The following is a 15,949-nucleotide window of genomic DNA, read 5'->3' on the forward strand; positions in this document are numbered from 1 at the left end:
CATTGGCTGAAAGCAGGGAGGGCTTTGCTTGCTTTTTCTCTCTTCTCTCAGGAGAAGGGAACCCAGCGGCTTGCTTTTTCTTTCTTAAAAGGAAGCTCCGAGCTGGCGGTCCTGTCTCCAAGACACTGTGGGCTCTCTTCCGAAGAGCCTGCGTCCCATGTCTTTACTCTAACCTGTCTTCTCCAGGAGGAGGGCAGCTGGTAGGTGCTGTTGCTGTAGGCTTGGGTCCAAAGTGCTGGGCTCCTGGGAGCCGGACCTGGTTGTCCTCTGGTATTGTCCTTGGCTGTGGTGAAGAAAAGGCATTGGTTTGCTTGTAGGAATGTGGGTGATCCTAACTCAAGATGAGAGTCTAATGGAATGTCCTGCCTGTGGTTCTATAATTAGAATGTTTTGCAAGAAACATTTTGTTGTGAAGTGAACTGGCAAAGAGTTTCATATGTTAACTGCATCAACACATTGGAATTAACCATTCATGCACTTTGTTCTCTGTTGTTGGCCCCAATCCCAACACAAAGTTTAAATGTGCTTATAAATATAGTAAAATCAAAATTTCACATACAACTCTTGATCGTGGCCAAGGAATTTTCCACATGTTTTATTCTTTTCCGAAAGCATTGTTGTTATTAACATAGTGGGTAACAGTGAGAAAACTGAATCAGCCGTTAGAAAATAGATGCGTCAATTTGGTGGTTGGTGCACAATTACAAGTTAAAACCACAAGAGGGTACCCTTTTGACAGTTTACCGCAACATCTTATACAGTATTAGAGCGCGGCAACTAGTAGCAACCAACTGATCATTTGTAGCTACCTTTTCATTCCTAATCACGAATAGTGAATTTGCCAGAGTCAGGCTCTAGTCCACTGTTTTAAATAGAGCAAAAACAATGTAAGATGAATCATTTACTGGAACTACTGGCTTGTCATTCAGGAAGAATGAAAATTTTCCGGGAGATTTAGGTAGAAATAGTTTGTAATGGTAAATATGAAATACCTTAGCAAGTAAGGCTGAGGATTTGGAAAGGTTTTTTCTTTCTTGGCCTGCCATTGTCATTTTAGTGCAGAGTTTTCCAGCCTTGGGTCTCCAGTTTCTGCAGGACTACAACTCCCATGGTCCACAACCAGCTTGGTCAGCGACCAAGGAGCAGGGATCTAAAAATATTTGAGGCTGAATTGCTCATTTTCACAGGGGCTGGAGCAGAAACGGATCCAGCTCAGAAGAGATGTGTCTCCTTTCCATCAGTTCTGTTGTGTGCAGCTTTAAAAAGCCCAATTGAAAAAAATTAATGCAGATATTTCTTGGGGACATTGTGCCTGAAGTTCTTAGACAGTCTTGAACCAGTTAAATGTTTGGCCTGAACTATTCTCATGTCTAGTGTTCTTTTAAAAAATAATACTTTTGAGACTTCATTATGGAATTAAAAAAATAACCCAGTAAGAGGTATGAAATATAATAAAGAAAAAAAGAATAACTGTAAAAAAGCAGGGCTCCTGCCCATTACCTCATAAAATAAAGTCCATTTTCAGGAGACTACACATTTAATTAGATGTTACAACAAAATCCTACCTGATACAGAAACTACAAAAACAAATGTTATGAATACAAATTAATGCCATATTTCATTGGGACTTGCTATCCTTCAGATTGGCCTATTATATACCAGTAAGTAAGGAATGCCTGCCAACGGAGCAAAATTCACAGGTCTATTTGCACCCTGACATACCCTTGGTTTAAGTCAGTTTCTCAGGTATGAGTATAAACATTGTATTATGCAGCCAAATATTTAAAGAAAAACCTGAGAATTCCTTCCAGCCCTGTGAGACTGTCAAATAAGCAGCTACTAATAGAAAAACTATATATTGTTTACATATCAAGTCTGTACTCTCATAGGACTTAGTAAGGTTCTATATAAGAAAACTAATCTCCCCCCCCCACTCTTCACTGTAGGTAGAATTACTCAACCAATGAGTAATCTCGGTTCTTCCTCTTTATGTGCGTGATTTAAAACAATATGTGCAGACTTTGCCCTTGTTTCTCACAGGAACATTGACCGAGAGGGCAGGTGTGGTTGCTCTAGCTGGACCAGAATCAAGTTTCCCTCGACACAGAGCAGTCTGTTATGACATAGGAAGGGTCTGAAAATGCTGCTCCAGTTTCTCCTTGTCCTCTGGGAGGCCTTGTCCCTGCAGGTCATTCTGGTGTTTCTGGCTACATTTCTACTTCTTTCTGGTTACAAGAGTCGCCCAAAGGATTTCCCCCCAGGGCCCATAGCTCTTCCCTTGCTGGGCAATGCACTTAGTTTGGATTTGAAGAAGACTCATCTTTCAGTACAAAAGGTAAGGATGAAGGAAATGGTCAGTTTGATGAAGGACTCAGCTGGCATGAGATAAATACAAAATTGCAGCAGAAGGGAGCAGGCTGAGATGCCCCCTGGAAACCTGATTCCGAGAGTCAGCATCCAGATGTCTTGGAGAAGACCACAAATGGGGCATGAAGACAAATGCATTTTCTGTTGTTTGTTAAAAGCATCTGGTATCCAGAGGTATATTTTCTAAAGTTTAAGTAAGTCAGTTGATGTATGCTTCTATTTTGTTAGCAGGCTCCTTTCACTCCCCCTGCCTTTTTCCTCTCTGCCCAAGAAGGAAGTCCTGATCTCTGCTTGCGCAGCATAGCGACCAGCTAGATCTCTCTTGGCTCCTCAATCCAGTGGAAAGTTTGCTTTTCTCAAATTTTGCCTTAGGCCCAAATATACAGCACGATCTGGCGCAGCTTTGCAGCTGCATTGTGTATTTGCAGGGGGCTGTTTGTGTGTGTGTGTGAGGGGATGTCCCCTGCCCTTGCCACAAACTCATTTTCAAATTTCAGGTCAAAATTAAGAAAAATAATACTTTATTTTTGTTTTTAAAAAGAAGATAGAATCAGAGATAAGAAACCTGTGCTTTAATAAAAATAAATAAATGTTAAGAAGCTAGCTTGCCAGTGCTATGGTTCTTAGAACAGAATGCCAGAGGTGTGTTTAGTTCATAGCTGTCAACTTTTCCTTTTTTAAAAGGGAAATTCCCTTATTCCGAATAAGATTCCTCACAAGAAAAGGGAAAAGTTGACAGCTATGGCTTAGTTTCCATTAGAAACTGGGCCTTTAATGTTGCAGCTCCAGCTGCCTCAGATCAGCTCTGTGATCTGGGGTGAGAGTTGGGTTGGCAAACTGTTTTGGTTTAGTTCCGTATTTTGCTATAAATAGCAGGATCATAAAATATTGCAGTTAAAGCAAGGCAGCTGCTTTTCCAGCTTTTTGGGTTTTTTTTACATAATCTGTAATTGACATATATTTGTATCTTGTACACACACACACACACACACACACACACACACACATGTTACATATTTGTTTCTTGATTTTTCACATGGGAGCTCAAGGTTGTACACATTATCCTTCTGTTCTGTCTTTTATCTTTGCAACAACTCTGAATGGTAGGCTAAAGGTAAAGGTAACCCTGCTGTTAGGTCCAGTTGCGGACAACTCTGGGGTTGCGGCGCTCATCTCGCTTTATTGGCCGAGGGAGCCGGCATACAGCTTCTGGGTCATGTGGCCAGCATGACTAAACTGCTTCTGGCGAACCAGAGCAGCGCACAGAAACGCCGTTTACCTTCCCGCCGGAGCGGTACCTATTTATCTACTTGCACATTGATGTGCTTTCGAACTGCTAGGTTGGCAGGAGCAGGGACTGAACAATGGTAGCTCACCCCGTTGCGGGGATTCGAACCACCAAAGCCCTAGGCTCAGTGGTTTAGACCACAGTGCCACCTGCGTCCTGTAAGGTAGGCTAGACTACCATAAATGGCCCATTTTGTTAATAGATTTCAGGAGGGGACCCATTCAGACACAGCATCCCAGCCCAGGAAATCCTGTAGGCATTTCCTGCTATTTCTGATGAATTTGATGGCGGTCAAAGTTTCTTCCTTCCATTCAATAAGCATCAAGCAGACAGATTAACACAGTCATACCTTGATTGTTGAACACCTTGTGACTCGAACATTTTGGCTCCCGAACGCCACAAACCTGGAAGTGAGTGATCTGGTTTGTGAAAGTTCTTTGGAACCTGAACATCCAATGCAGCTTCTGCAGCTTCCGACTGAGTGCAGGAAGCTCCTGCAGCCAATCAGAAGCCGCACCTTGGTTTCGGAACGTTTTTGGAAGTAGAATGGACTTCCAGAAAGTATTCTGTTCAAGAACCAAGGTATGACTGTATAAAGGATTACATACTCTTTCTAACTTTCTTTCCCCCTCTCCATTCAGCTTTCAGAAAAATATGGCAATGTCATCAGCCTTCAGTTTGGAAATCTGTGGTTTGTAATTGTGAATGGATTGCACCTGGTGAAGGAGGTTCTTGTCCATCAGGGTGAAAACTTTGTCGATCGTCCAAGTGTTCCTCTTGATGATGAAGTCTTTAAGAAGCTTGGTGAGTTTCTTACAATATGGTCAACTGTTTAAACTTATAGAACTTTTAAAAGTCTGCCCTAATTGTATAAGCCCTTAGAATGTTTAATAACATTATATTTTCACGACTGAGGATTAATTTTTTTTATTTGCATTTCCTGTTTCATTGCACCGAATGAAAGCAGTAGCATTAATGTGCGTCAGAGAAGCATACCCTCTCAACTGTTCAGATTGACTGAGCTTACTATGCATTGGGTGGCAAGTCCAGATTTTTGCAGTTTTCTCTGCCATACTGCTTTTTTGAATATTGTATATTGTTTTTAATAACATTTGCATTTTCATGCCTTTTTGTGTCTTTTTGTTTTTTAAGTGGATAGCTTCATTTCAGTTCATTTGTTCTTTAAAAAAGTGAGAATAGTGTTGCATTACAAAGCAATCTAATAAAGAACAATATCCTTGAAATTCGTATTGGGAGCCTTGGAAATGGATCCACATAATCTTTCCCCCCCTGCTATTCTACATTCTCCCTAAGTTTGTGGCATGCTAGTGGCCTGAAAGGAGCTGGAAACCAGTTCCTTTACTAAGTTACTTCCTTAGCATAATGGCTGATCAGGCAATTTGTGCCTACAGTTCAGTGAATTTCAGATGACCATGGTACATGCCTGCTTATTTAGCCTAACTGCTGTGAATTTGTGACATAGGCACCAGAATGTCAGATTCAGCAGTTCACCCTCATACCTGCTCTGGGGTTTTACTTAGGCCCTCATCAGGCATCATGCCACTCCTGAGATAAAGGAGAAAGTGCATTTGGGGAATATGCACACTATCTCCATCTCCTGTGTTCCACCAGCCTGCCCAAACCCACTGGCCCTCCATGGAGAACAAACTTCTGTGGCAGAAAGTCAGTTGTAGTCATGTACATTCCTTCTGCATTTTAGAGCACTGCATGATCAGGGCTCCAAATGGCACAGGCAGCCTATGACTATCTCCATTTGCCCTCTAGCACAGTTAGTCTTCAGTTACACTTGAAATGCTTAGTTCCTCCAAAAGCAGGTCTCAGCAGGTCCTGTGGTCACTCTCTGCCACTACCCCCTCCCTCCTAAACATTGCCTTTTTGACAATGCCAGGAACTCTCCAACCACAAAGTCTGACCTTTTGACTTCCATGAAAAGCATCAACACTACCAGGAAACCTCCAACCACAAGATCTGTTCAGTTCAACATTTCCTAAGAAGAGCAGGTATCAGCTAAGGGGGTCATGCTGCTTGCAAGCTGAGTCTGACTGAGAGAGAAGCAATCATGGGTGCACTGACCCCTACAACTGCACTTACTACTTGCATAAGTGGTCATGAGTGGGGTCACTGGCATGGACTGGGGTATGGACAGAGTGCTGGAACACCTAATGCCTCATTAAAGCTGCTGCGTTAAGCCTTCCTGGTGACTCTGACTATCTGTATAAAGGATGGAGAGGGCAGTGGGAATGGAAGCAGTGTCCTTTGAGATGTCCAGGTCCATGGATGCTCCATGTATTCAAATAGCAGAAGAGCCCTACAGATGAAATATTTTGGGGTTTTTTACATGTTCTCATTCTCCCCCCAAATTTTTTTTGAAATGCTGCGCTTTTGCTCTATCAGTGTTCCCAAAACCTTTCACACGGTGAAATAAAGTTAGTATTAAAACACTATACAAACAGTAAAGCAAATGAAAAGCAACAATGAAACAGCTGCAGCAGATGCAGCAGCAAAGTCAACTTTGCAGTCTCTTCAGTATGATATAAGCAGGCAAGCCAGATAGCTTAGGGGAGAGAGGAGTCCTCTTTTATAATTAGAAGGTCTGTTAACTCTCCTAGCTTACTATTTGCAGTTGCTCATTTTAAAAGTCCTTACTTGCTATATGATGATAATTCTTCCTATTTAGGATTGATCTTCTCTAATGGCCCTGGTTGGAAACAACAAAGACGATTTGCCTTATCAACTCTCAGAAACTTTGGTTTGGGCAAAAGGTCTTTAGAAGAACGAATACAGGAGGAGAGCCGATACCTAACAGATGCAATTGAAGCTGAGAATGGTGAGCACCATAGCCCATAAACCAGTGGCACCATCTGTGATATTAAAGCTGTCTGAATTCGGCTCAAGACACTGCTTTGCAGTGGTTTTGTTCCTACCTGTGTGTGGTCATTTCCAGAGGATGATTCTTAGGGAGTGAAGTTCAGCCCCATGTGGGGTTCCCCAGCGTTCAGTTTTATCCCCCATGATGATTAACATCTACATGAAATTACTGAGTGGGGTCATCCTGAGCTTTGGAGTACATTGTCAGTGATATGCTGAAGACACACAGCTCTGCTTCTCCTTTACATCTGCAGGGGTGGCAGTGGATGTGCTGTTTTGTTCTATTGTGCATCTCTTTTCTGCCTCCGATTAAGATGGTCCAGGCCATACTAGTTAGCCACTTCTACAGAAATGCCCTTTCCTAACCTCCTGCCTTGGCCAGATCTTGACTGATGATCTCACAGATGTGAGCTATGTCCTCCTGTCGCGGAATAATCCCAGCCTATAAAGAAGGCAAATGCTCACTTGAAAGCACAATGTGCCTAATGTCTTATACATAACTCTATCCCACAGAGTCCTTTAATTACTGGGTGTAACGTTCATACTAAATGGTTTCTTCTGTTCAAAGATCCAACCCTATCCACACCCACCTACATTACCCACATTTTGTTCTTGTTATATGGAAGCCATAAGCACTCTTATTTCTCTTCTACCATCTTTTCCTTCCTCCAGGGCAGCCATTTAACCCTCACTTTCAGATTAATAATGCTGTTTCAAATATCATTTGTTCTATCACTTTTGGGAACCGCTTTGAATACCATGACAGTCGTTTCCAGAAGTTATTGAAATTGCTTGATGAGGCAACGTACCTTCAAGGAAGTCGGGGTCAGGTAGGTCTTCTGTCAGAAACGCTCTGGCCCAGACAGACTCCCACATGCTGGTTGAATGTTAATTCACGTGCTGTGGGTTTTTCATGTTATGATTTCTTTCTCCCACATTCTAGTCACCCAAGCATCTCTTCCTATTCATATCCCTTTGCCATCTTGCTTTGATTTAGCATTGTCTGTTGGTTGGGATGCCTTAAGTATTATAAAGCATTCATAAAAAAAAGAACCATGTGCTAAAACACAGTTTAGGCTATTGAATTGGTAATCACATGTGTAACTGAATAAAAATCTCTGCATATGAAAAAGTAGCACACACCATGAGAAGGCTAAAACCTTCTCTGCTAGCTTTCCACAGGGAAGGAATTGGTTTTTTATTACTTGTAGGGGACATTCAAGCGTTGTTCCTGAATATTTACAGAAATAATACTAGATGGTGCACAAAACTAATGTTTATTAATCATTTATTGTTGTTGTTATTTAATATACATACATATATTCCATACATATATGTGATGCCAGTGTTTGTTTCCTCAGCTGTACGATCTCTTTCCCACTCTCATGAAGCACCTGCCAGGATCCCATCAGACTATTTTAAAAAACTGGGAGCAACTGAGATCCTTTGTGAAAGAAATCATTGAAGAACACAAAAAAGACTGGAACCCATCTGAACCCAGAGACTTCATAGATGCCTACCTAAATGAAATGGCCAAGGTAAGAGACATAAAGGACAACAAGTATATAGTTGTTGTTCTTTTTAAAAAGAATAATGATACTAGAAGAAGGCAGAGGTACAATCTAAAAGGCCAGACCTAGCTAAGTGGTTTGTCTAAGCAGCCTTTGGTGCAGGCCATATTGTTTTTGCTGACTCTGTATTTAATTTGACAAACAGGTGAAATGTGTGTGCACTTGCGTGCACAAGTGCATATATAAATATGATTTCATGCCTTTCATGGGGTGGCATTTCCCCATTTGCCCACTAAATTTTACCACTTGTTTGTGATTTGTCAGAGCAGACAGTCAACATCACCCAAAGCATTGTTGTAGAGGCATATCATGAGATGCCATTTCCTCAGTTGTCTGTCTGAATATACTCTGTAGTCCAGACCAAACTTTGACAAGACCAAACCCATACTTTATCCCAACTTCAATAATGTACAGGATTGTTGATGTGACCCTGCTGGGTTCTGGATACTCTTCAGGAATAGAGCTGAGGAATTCTATGGTGATCACTTGACAGATGGGACTGGAACTGGGATGATGGTGTTCGATGGCCTCTTAACACGCTGGTGCATTTTCTTTGCTTCAAGGGGGATGCTGCTCCCAGTTTCCATGAAGAAAACCTCCTACATTCTACACAGGATCTGTTTTTTGCTGGAACGGAAACAACTTCTACAACCCTGCGCTGGGCTTTGCTGTACATGGCCATATATCCAGAAATTCAAGGTAAAATTGTAATTGGCTTCTTTCCTTTTCATTACTTTGGGTTGGATTCAGTTAAGTCCTACCCACAGTTAACCCAATGAATTTAACAAACTCAGACATGCCTATACCCAATGCTTTTTTCTGGGGGCACGCAGGGGTACGCATACCCCTAAAAATTTTGTGAATCTAATGGGAGAAGAAACATTTTTTAAAAAAATTAAGTTCCTCCCCCACGATAGTGAATCGTCAGTTCCATTGAATAGCATGGTGAATCATCAGTTCCGTTGCTACCACAGATGGCAGCCTATAAAATGGTGATTTTCTTGAGACAAAATGAGAGTACCCCTCAACATTTTTTTAGAAAAAAGCACTGTCTATACCCATCAGATGTGTAAAAAAAGATAGATAAATGAAGGAAAGAATGTGAAATTCTGGCAGGTTACATGCTAAATAAAGCATAAACAGAAATTGCTGGAATACATATAGGAAAAAAAACTAATGAAGAAAATAAGAGACGTTTATGATTATCAATGGAGAAACAGAGCAGTACAGTAACAGAGAAACTACAAGATTTATATAAAAGAAATAATGTATTTATATTTAAAGAAAATCAATCACTTGTTACAGAGTGGCAGGAATTATATTTGTCCTTTTGGGGAGAATAAGAGTTATTAAAATGATAAAAATATTGAAAAGCCGGTTTTTATTTCAACATTTACCAATTCAATTAACCACACATGGCTGAAAGCTGAAATTATGTATGATGAGAAAGCAAGAAAAAGAGTTCAAGTTCCAGTTTTAAAATTATTGTATGTCACAAACTGCAAAAAACAGTTGTAGAACCATGTTTGAATCATTGTACTATATGTATATATTTCTATGTCTGATATGTGGAAGATTCCACTACATGAAGCACTTGGAAAATAAAAATTAGGTCTGGGTGAAAAAATGAGCCCCAAGGCAATGCTGAAACTCTACCAGTGCAGCTGCTGCCTGCAACCCAAATAAAGGTGATTCCACAAATGGGCCACAATTGCACAGAAGCAACTTCCCTTCCCACCACACAATGGGCACCCAGTGATGGAACATGACAAGTCTCCCCTGCAATTTTGCTGCTCTTGTATTAATGACAAATCTTCTTTTCTTTGTAGCAAGGGTCCAAGAGGAAATAGATTCTGTGATTGGCCAGTCTCGCCAACCAGCAATGGATGACAGGGACAGCATGCCCTATACCAATGCAGTTATTCATGAAGTTCAAAGAATAAGCAACATTATACCTTTGAATGTGCCCCGGATGACAACGAAGGACACTATAGTGGCTGGGTTTCGTGTGCCCAAGGTAAATGTTAAGAAGATACAGCTTTCTTATCTGCCTTTACTCTTCCATTAAGATGTGAAAACTTGAAGTCCAAGTTCTAAATGAGGGGTAGCTGATATTGTGCTGTCCAGATGTTGTTGGACTCCCAACTGTCATCAGTTCCAACCAGCTAATGGGCAGAAATGATGAGAGTTGTGTCCCAGGTTGCATCACCCCCATGTCTACCTGCAGAGTTGCACCATACCATTAGGCTGGCATTGGTTGGAGAGAAACTGGTTTGTCAGTTGTAAATCTGGACCCTTCCCACTATGGTGTTCTGCTTTGCCCATCATTTCACTCCTCTACTGCTTATGGAATTCTAGGCTTTTTTGGCATAACAGCGATGCTAGCCCTGGGGCAGATGCTAGAGTATTCTTGGGATACACCATGATCTGGAAAGGATAGAGGGATCTGAGCTAGATAAGCTTTTGTTTTCTTCAAATTCCTCTGTAAAACCGGACCCAAACCACAGTCTCTGTTTGAATGGATAGCTAGTCAGTCTGAAATTTGCTAAAATCTGGTGTTTCTAACCATAAATTTTAGTAGTCCAGCAGACATTGAATATATTTTTAGATCTATATTGGAACCTGTGTTTTTGTGGAATGTAGTTGGATGAATTACTTAATAATGAAAAGCTAATCTCTCATTCAGAGCATATCTTTTCTGCACCAGAGAACAGAGTTTGACTGCTGTGATTACAAAAATATAACACAAAGAGTTCATGGACATTTTAAATCTAGCTTCTTCTTTGATAGGGAACCATAATGCTTGCCAACTTGACCTCTTTGCACTTTGACAAGGATGAATGGGAAACACCCAATGTGTTTAATCCTGGCCATTTCCTGGAGAACGGGCAGTTCAAGAAAAAGGAAGCATTTTTGCCATTCTCTGCAGGTAAAAAAAATGATGGACTCGTCATCAAAATTTCAAGAGTTACTAAATGGTGGAGGCCTAGTAGCTGAGAGCCTGGTGTAGTACTAACTATATTGTATATTGCAGAAGTTACCAAACTTTTTGGGCCAGTGGCCACATTTGACATATAAGAAAGTGATGTAGGCACCAGTCACAAAATGGCTCTCTTTGTGAGTGTGGTACAACACAAATGTTGTTGACATAGTCCTCTCCTCCAATTAGGCAGTGTGGGTTTTTGAGGGGATGTTCACAGGTGTCATAAGTGGCACTGACAGCCCACAGGGACTAGACTGGCCATCCCTCATGTATTGTTAGTTTGCTATACCCTTAGCTTAGTTAGATGCAAATTAGGTAGTGTGAATGAGGTAGATTCCAATTAAAATATTTCTCTCTAACACTTCATATGATAGAAATTTATGTACCTCAAATGTATGCATTCCAGATTCTAGAAAGCTGTGATCATATTTGTTCAGTTTTCCCATTTACTTGAGCAGGAAATGGATAGGACCGGCGTCTTCATTTATTTTGCAACAACAGAATCCCTTTTACAGGTACAGTAGTACCTTGGTTGCCGAAAGGCTTGGCTCCCGATCAAATCGGCTCCCGAACACCCCAAACTTGGAAGTAAGCGTTCCGGTTTGCGAACTTTTTTTGGGAAACTGAACATTCGATGCAGCTTCAGCTGCTTCCTGTAGCCAATCAGAAGCCATGCCTTGATTTTTGAATGGTTCCAGGAATCGAAGAGACCCCTGGAACGGATTAAGTTCAACAACCAAGGTACCACTGTATTTGGTTCCTAGTCTGCCAGGGTTATTTTAAACAAGCCACTGCCACTACTGCTTTAGCTACAACTAGTTACAAAAGGAGAAGTTACTGCAGCAAAAGCTCTCCACTAAAGCATTCTTTGTATCCTTCTCTTCTAGGAAAGCGAGTTTGTCTTGGAGAGCAGTTGGCGAGGACCGAGCTCTTTCTTTTCTTCACTGCCCTAATTCAGAAGTTCACTTTCCAGGCTCCAAAGAATGAGACATTAAGCCGTGAATTTAGGATGGGTCTGACATTGTCTCCCCTGCCATACCGGATATGTGCATTCTCTCGCTAAGGGGACTTACTTTATGTCATTGCCGTTTCTTTAAAAAGTAGGATCAGTTTATGGTGCAGGAACAGATCTATGCCACTTGGAAGCCCTCAAGAAATAGCCGGATCAGTCCATGCACGAGCTTCTCAGACGCTGCCCAACACCACCTGATTTATAGATAGCTAACTTGTTAGCCTGTGTGGCTTGCTCGACTGGCTATGTGCAGATTATTCATTAGCCACCTCTCCCAATGCCTCATGTTCTCCAAACAATGTCTAACATCAAAGAAGGTGAAGGTACCCAGCACTATCACATCCTTTGACAAATTAGGACACTAAAGGTTGTTCTCAGCCATCAAAGAGCCGAACAAGAGATAGAGGGGGGGGGAGCAAACAGAGGTAGGAAGGGTAACCATGTCAGATCACTGTCTCCTAGAAATACAAATATCTTCCGGATAAATTACCCATACATCCACCCCCAAACGACTTGCACAAAATAGCTTCTAGGGAGCCCTATGCGGCCTAGGACCTATGTACCTACAGGACCGCCTCTCCTGGTATGCCCCGCAGAGGACCTTAAGGTCCACAAATAACAATATTTTGGAGGTCCTAAGTCACACGGTGGTTAGGTTGGTCTCAACTAGGGCCAGAGCCTTTTCAGTACTGGCCCTGACTTGGTGGAACGCTCTGTCACAAGAGACTAGGGCCCTGCAGGACTTGACATCTTTCCGCAGGGCCTGCAAGACAGAGCTGTTCTGCCTGGCCTTTGGTTTGGACTCAGTCTGACCCTTATATTTCCTTCCCCTTATGGTTGACTTTTAAAATGAGGCTGCATTTTAAATTGCATTTTAACATTTTCTTTCTTTCCTATTAAGTTTTTACTGAAATTTTATTGGTGTTAGCCACCCTGAGCCTGGTTCTGGCCAGGGCAGGCGGGGTGTAAATAAAATTTATTATTATTATTACCTGCCTCAGGTGCCTCCAGGCTGCAATGGAAAATGAACAGCAAGACAAGAAGCAGGATAGAAAACTGGAATTGCCAGCTCTTTAGGACCCTGGGGTCTTTCTATCAGCTGGTGTCTAAAACATTGCTGTTTGCTCATTGGCTCAAAATAGGGAAGGAAGTTTTGCTGGTTTCTCTCTTATCTGTTGAGAGGGAGCAAACGCTTGCTTCTTCTTTCTTTAAAGAAAGATCAGAATCAATGCTAAGGTCACTAAGAATTTGTGGGCTCTGGTGAGGTCATGGGCCACAGCTGCTGATAGGTTTCTTCAGCTCCAACCCATTCTGTCCCGGAGGAGAGTTGCTGGTAGGTCTTTGTACAGCAGGTTTTCAATCTGTTGAATTTGTTTCCTGACGACGGAGAAGTCCTCCCTCAGATTTTCCACATCTATCATGAAATGGTATTCTACCTTAACACTTTTGACCTTTAGCATATATTTTTTTAAAAAAAATAGATTAGCTCCTTTGCTCTTCCAGATTGTGTTTCTACGTCGTGCCTATATTTCTATCCTCTGGTTGCATCTGGTTTTTTTGGTTGGTTTTTGTTTTTGTTTCTTTTTGTCAGGGAGGTGGGGAGGCATCAACAAGTAGTACCAGGACTAAGTTCACTGTCAAATTTTGTTATGCATGCTTTGTTTGCTATTATGTATTTCTTACTTGCCTGAGAAGATTTCATTAAAAGCCAATGAAAAAACAACAACTGTGGATCCTTAGGAGCTTCTGCACCAGGGCCTGACCTGGTCATGAGCTTGTTCTTGTCCTGTTGTAGTGAAGAAAAGGCGTTGTTTTGTTTATAGGAATGTGTGTGCTTACAACTCAATATAAAACTCTAATGGAATTCCCGCCTATCTTTATAAAATTAGAAAATGTTGTTAGGCATGTTTTGTTCGTAATGAACTTGCAAAGAGTTTGATATGTTACCTGCAGCAATGCATCTTAATGAACATACATGCATTTTCTCTTGTTAAATGACCAGTTATTGCCATTCTGTATTGGTGGCCCTGATTCGAATGCAGAGTTTAAATATACTTGTAAATATAGTAAAATCAGTGAAGCATACAACTGAGTTGGTTTGTGGACGATGAATATTCTTAGGTTTTATTATTTTCCAGAAACATTATTGTTGTGATTGAATAAACATAGTCAATGACAAGGTCTGAGTCTGCAAAGTGATTTCCATGAAAATACCTAAGAGTGGCAATTTGGCTGTCTGGGAGCACATAGTGCTGACATTCACAGGGGCAGGGACAGAGGAGAATACCATGCAGAAGAGACATGTCCCCTTTCCACCAGTACAGTGGTAGCTCGGGTTACATACGCTTCAGGTTACAGACTCTGCTAACCCAGAAATAGTACCTCGGGTTAAGAACTTTGCTTCAGGATGAAAACAGAAATCGTGCTCCGGCAGCGTGTCAGCAGCAGGAGGCCCCATTAGCTAAAGTGGTGCTTCAGGTTAAGAACAGTTTCAGGTTAAGTACGGACCTCTGGAACGAATAAGTACTTAACCCGAGGTACCACTATTGTATCCATTTGAAAAAGTTCAAGGAGACATTCCTGGGGATACTGTGCATGCACTTCTTAGAGGCTTGGGTTAGCTGCATGTTTGGCCTGAACCAATCTCTATTGTAGTGTCCCCCCCCCCAAGAAGCAACACAGAGTCGTATGGTCTTTGAACAACTCTTAACGAGTACTGAAGGAGTAGATGAAGGCTTAATCCCAGTTCTTTATAAAGTTTAGAGTGTTAAAGGTGTTTTGGGGAAGTTCTAAAATAATGCAGCAGGATATATTCCTTACCCCAGGCTTGATACTATTGAATCTGTTTGACAATTCAAATAGGATTTTAAAGAACAATGAACTTACTATTCATCTTCTTCTTGTGAGTAGGTGAACAGTAATGAATATTTGGAAAAATTTCACCTGTATTGATCTGAAATATTAATATTTTACATAAAGCCATCCTGTAAAAACTCTTTCATAAGCTACAACTATTTACTAAGAGGGAGAATAGCAACACGGCAGTGATGTTGATGTGCTGCATAAACATGGACAGAGCCATTCCAGAGCTCCTGGCAATGTGTTTACATTGCACCAACTTTTCTTATGCCACGTGGCCTCCTATTAGCTAAAACTATCTAGTATTAGAGGGCTCTGGCCTTCTGAATGATCCGTCTCCCATCTTCCCTGACTATTGGCCATACTGGCTGGGGCTGCTGGGAGTTGGAGACCAAAAACATAAGGATAGATGTTGGTACCTAGTCCCTGATCTAGTCTGTTGCAAAAAGAAAATCTATGTAGTATTGAACGGAGGTAAGCAGTTTCTCTCCTTTGGCCCCCTTAGCCAAAGGCAGCGGCATCGCAACGGGGGGTGGGGGGCAGGGGGTGGTACGCCCCAGGTTCCATGTCTGCGGGGGTGACCAGATGTCATCTTGCGGGGGTTCGTGGTGGCGCAAGCTGCCATCGCGCCGCCGCAGCTGCTATAGCCACGAGCAGAGGATCCCGCGCCGGCAGCAATCCGTTAAGTACAGCACATGTGCGGCGTTGCACGCATGTACTGTACATAGCAATGCCACACATGTGCCATATGGCACTGGAGCAGTGCCGGCGGCAAACCGCTAAATAGTGCATGTGCGGCGTTGCTACGTACATCGCATGCATGCAACAGCGCACATGCGCTGTCCTTAGCAGATTGCCACCAGCGCTGCTCCAACGCTGTATGGACAGTGCCAGGACCCTCCGTTCATGGCTGTAGCGGCACCAGAGGGATCCTGGCACCATCTGTATGGCGCTGGAGCAGTGCCGGCGGCAAACCACTA

At 42.1% G+C, this 15,949-nt stretch overlaps 2 protein-coding genes across 2 annotated transcripts in view; both read left to right on the top strand.

Moving 5' to 3' along the window:
- Positions 1 to 14,292, top strand: LOC309535567 (cytochrome P450 2J2-like). The gene is made up of 10 exons (XM_082228771.1): positions 1 to 200; positions 1,947 to 2,335; positions 4,297 to 4,459; positions 6,354 to 6,503; positions 7,217 to 7,374; positions 7,906 to 8,082; positions 8,679 to 8,814; positions 9,945 to 10,132; positions 10,906 to 11,044; positions 11,986 to 14,292. Exons 2-10 carry the CDS (start codon positions 2,141 to 2,143, stop codon positions 12,159 to 12,161), a joined length of 1,482 nt encoding a protein of 493 aa, XP_082084897.1. The 5' UTR covers positions 1 to 200; positions 1,947 to 2,140; the 3' UTR covers positions 12,162 to 14,292.
- Positions 13,310 to 15,949, top strand: part of LOC309535566 (cytochrome P450 2J4-like) — a 21,522-nt gene continuing 18,882 nt past the window's right edge. Inside the window, exon 1 of the mRNA XM_082228770.1 lies at positions 13,310 to 13,443. The gene's annotated coding sequence lies outside the window, so the exon portion shown is untranslated. The remainder of the gene's footprint in view (positions 13,444 to 15,949) is intronic.

Source organism: Podarcis vaucheri (assembly GCF_965113315.1).
Source record: "Podarcis vaucheri genome assembly, chromosome: 6".
In the NCBI taxonomy this organism is placed as follows: domain Eukaryota; kingdom Metazoa; phylum Chordata; class Lepidosauria; order Squamata; family Lacertidae; genus Podarcis; species Podarcis vaucheri.

Coding starts and splice junctions, on each gene's coding strand:
- LOC309535567 (XM_082228771.1), top strand. CDS start 2,141: ATGCTGCTCCAGTTTCTCCTTGTCCTCTGGGAGGCCTTGTCCCTGCAG. Junction 2,336..4,296: donor CTCATCTTTCAGTACAAAAG/GTAAGGATGAAG, acceptor CTCTCCATTCAG/CTTTCAGAAAAATATGGCAA. Junction 4,460..6,353: donor TGAAGTCTTTAAGAAGCTTG/GTGAGTTTCTTA, acceptor CTTCCTATTTAG/GATTGATCTTCTCTAATGGC.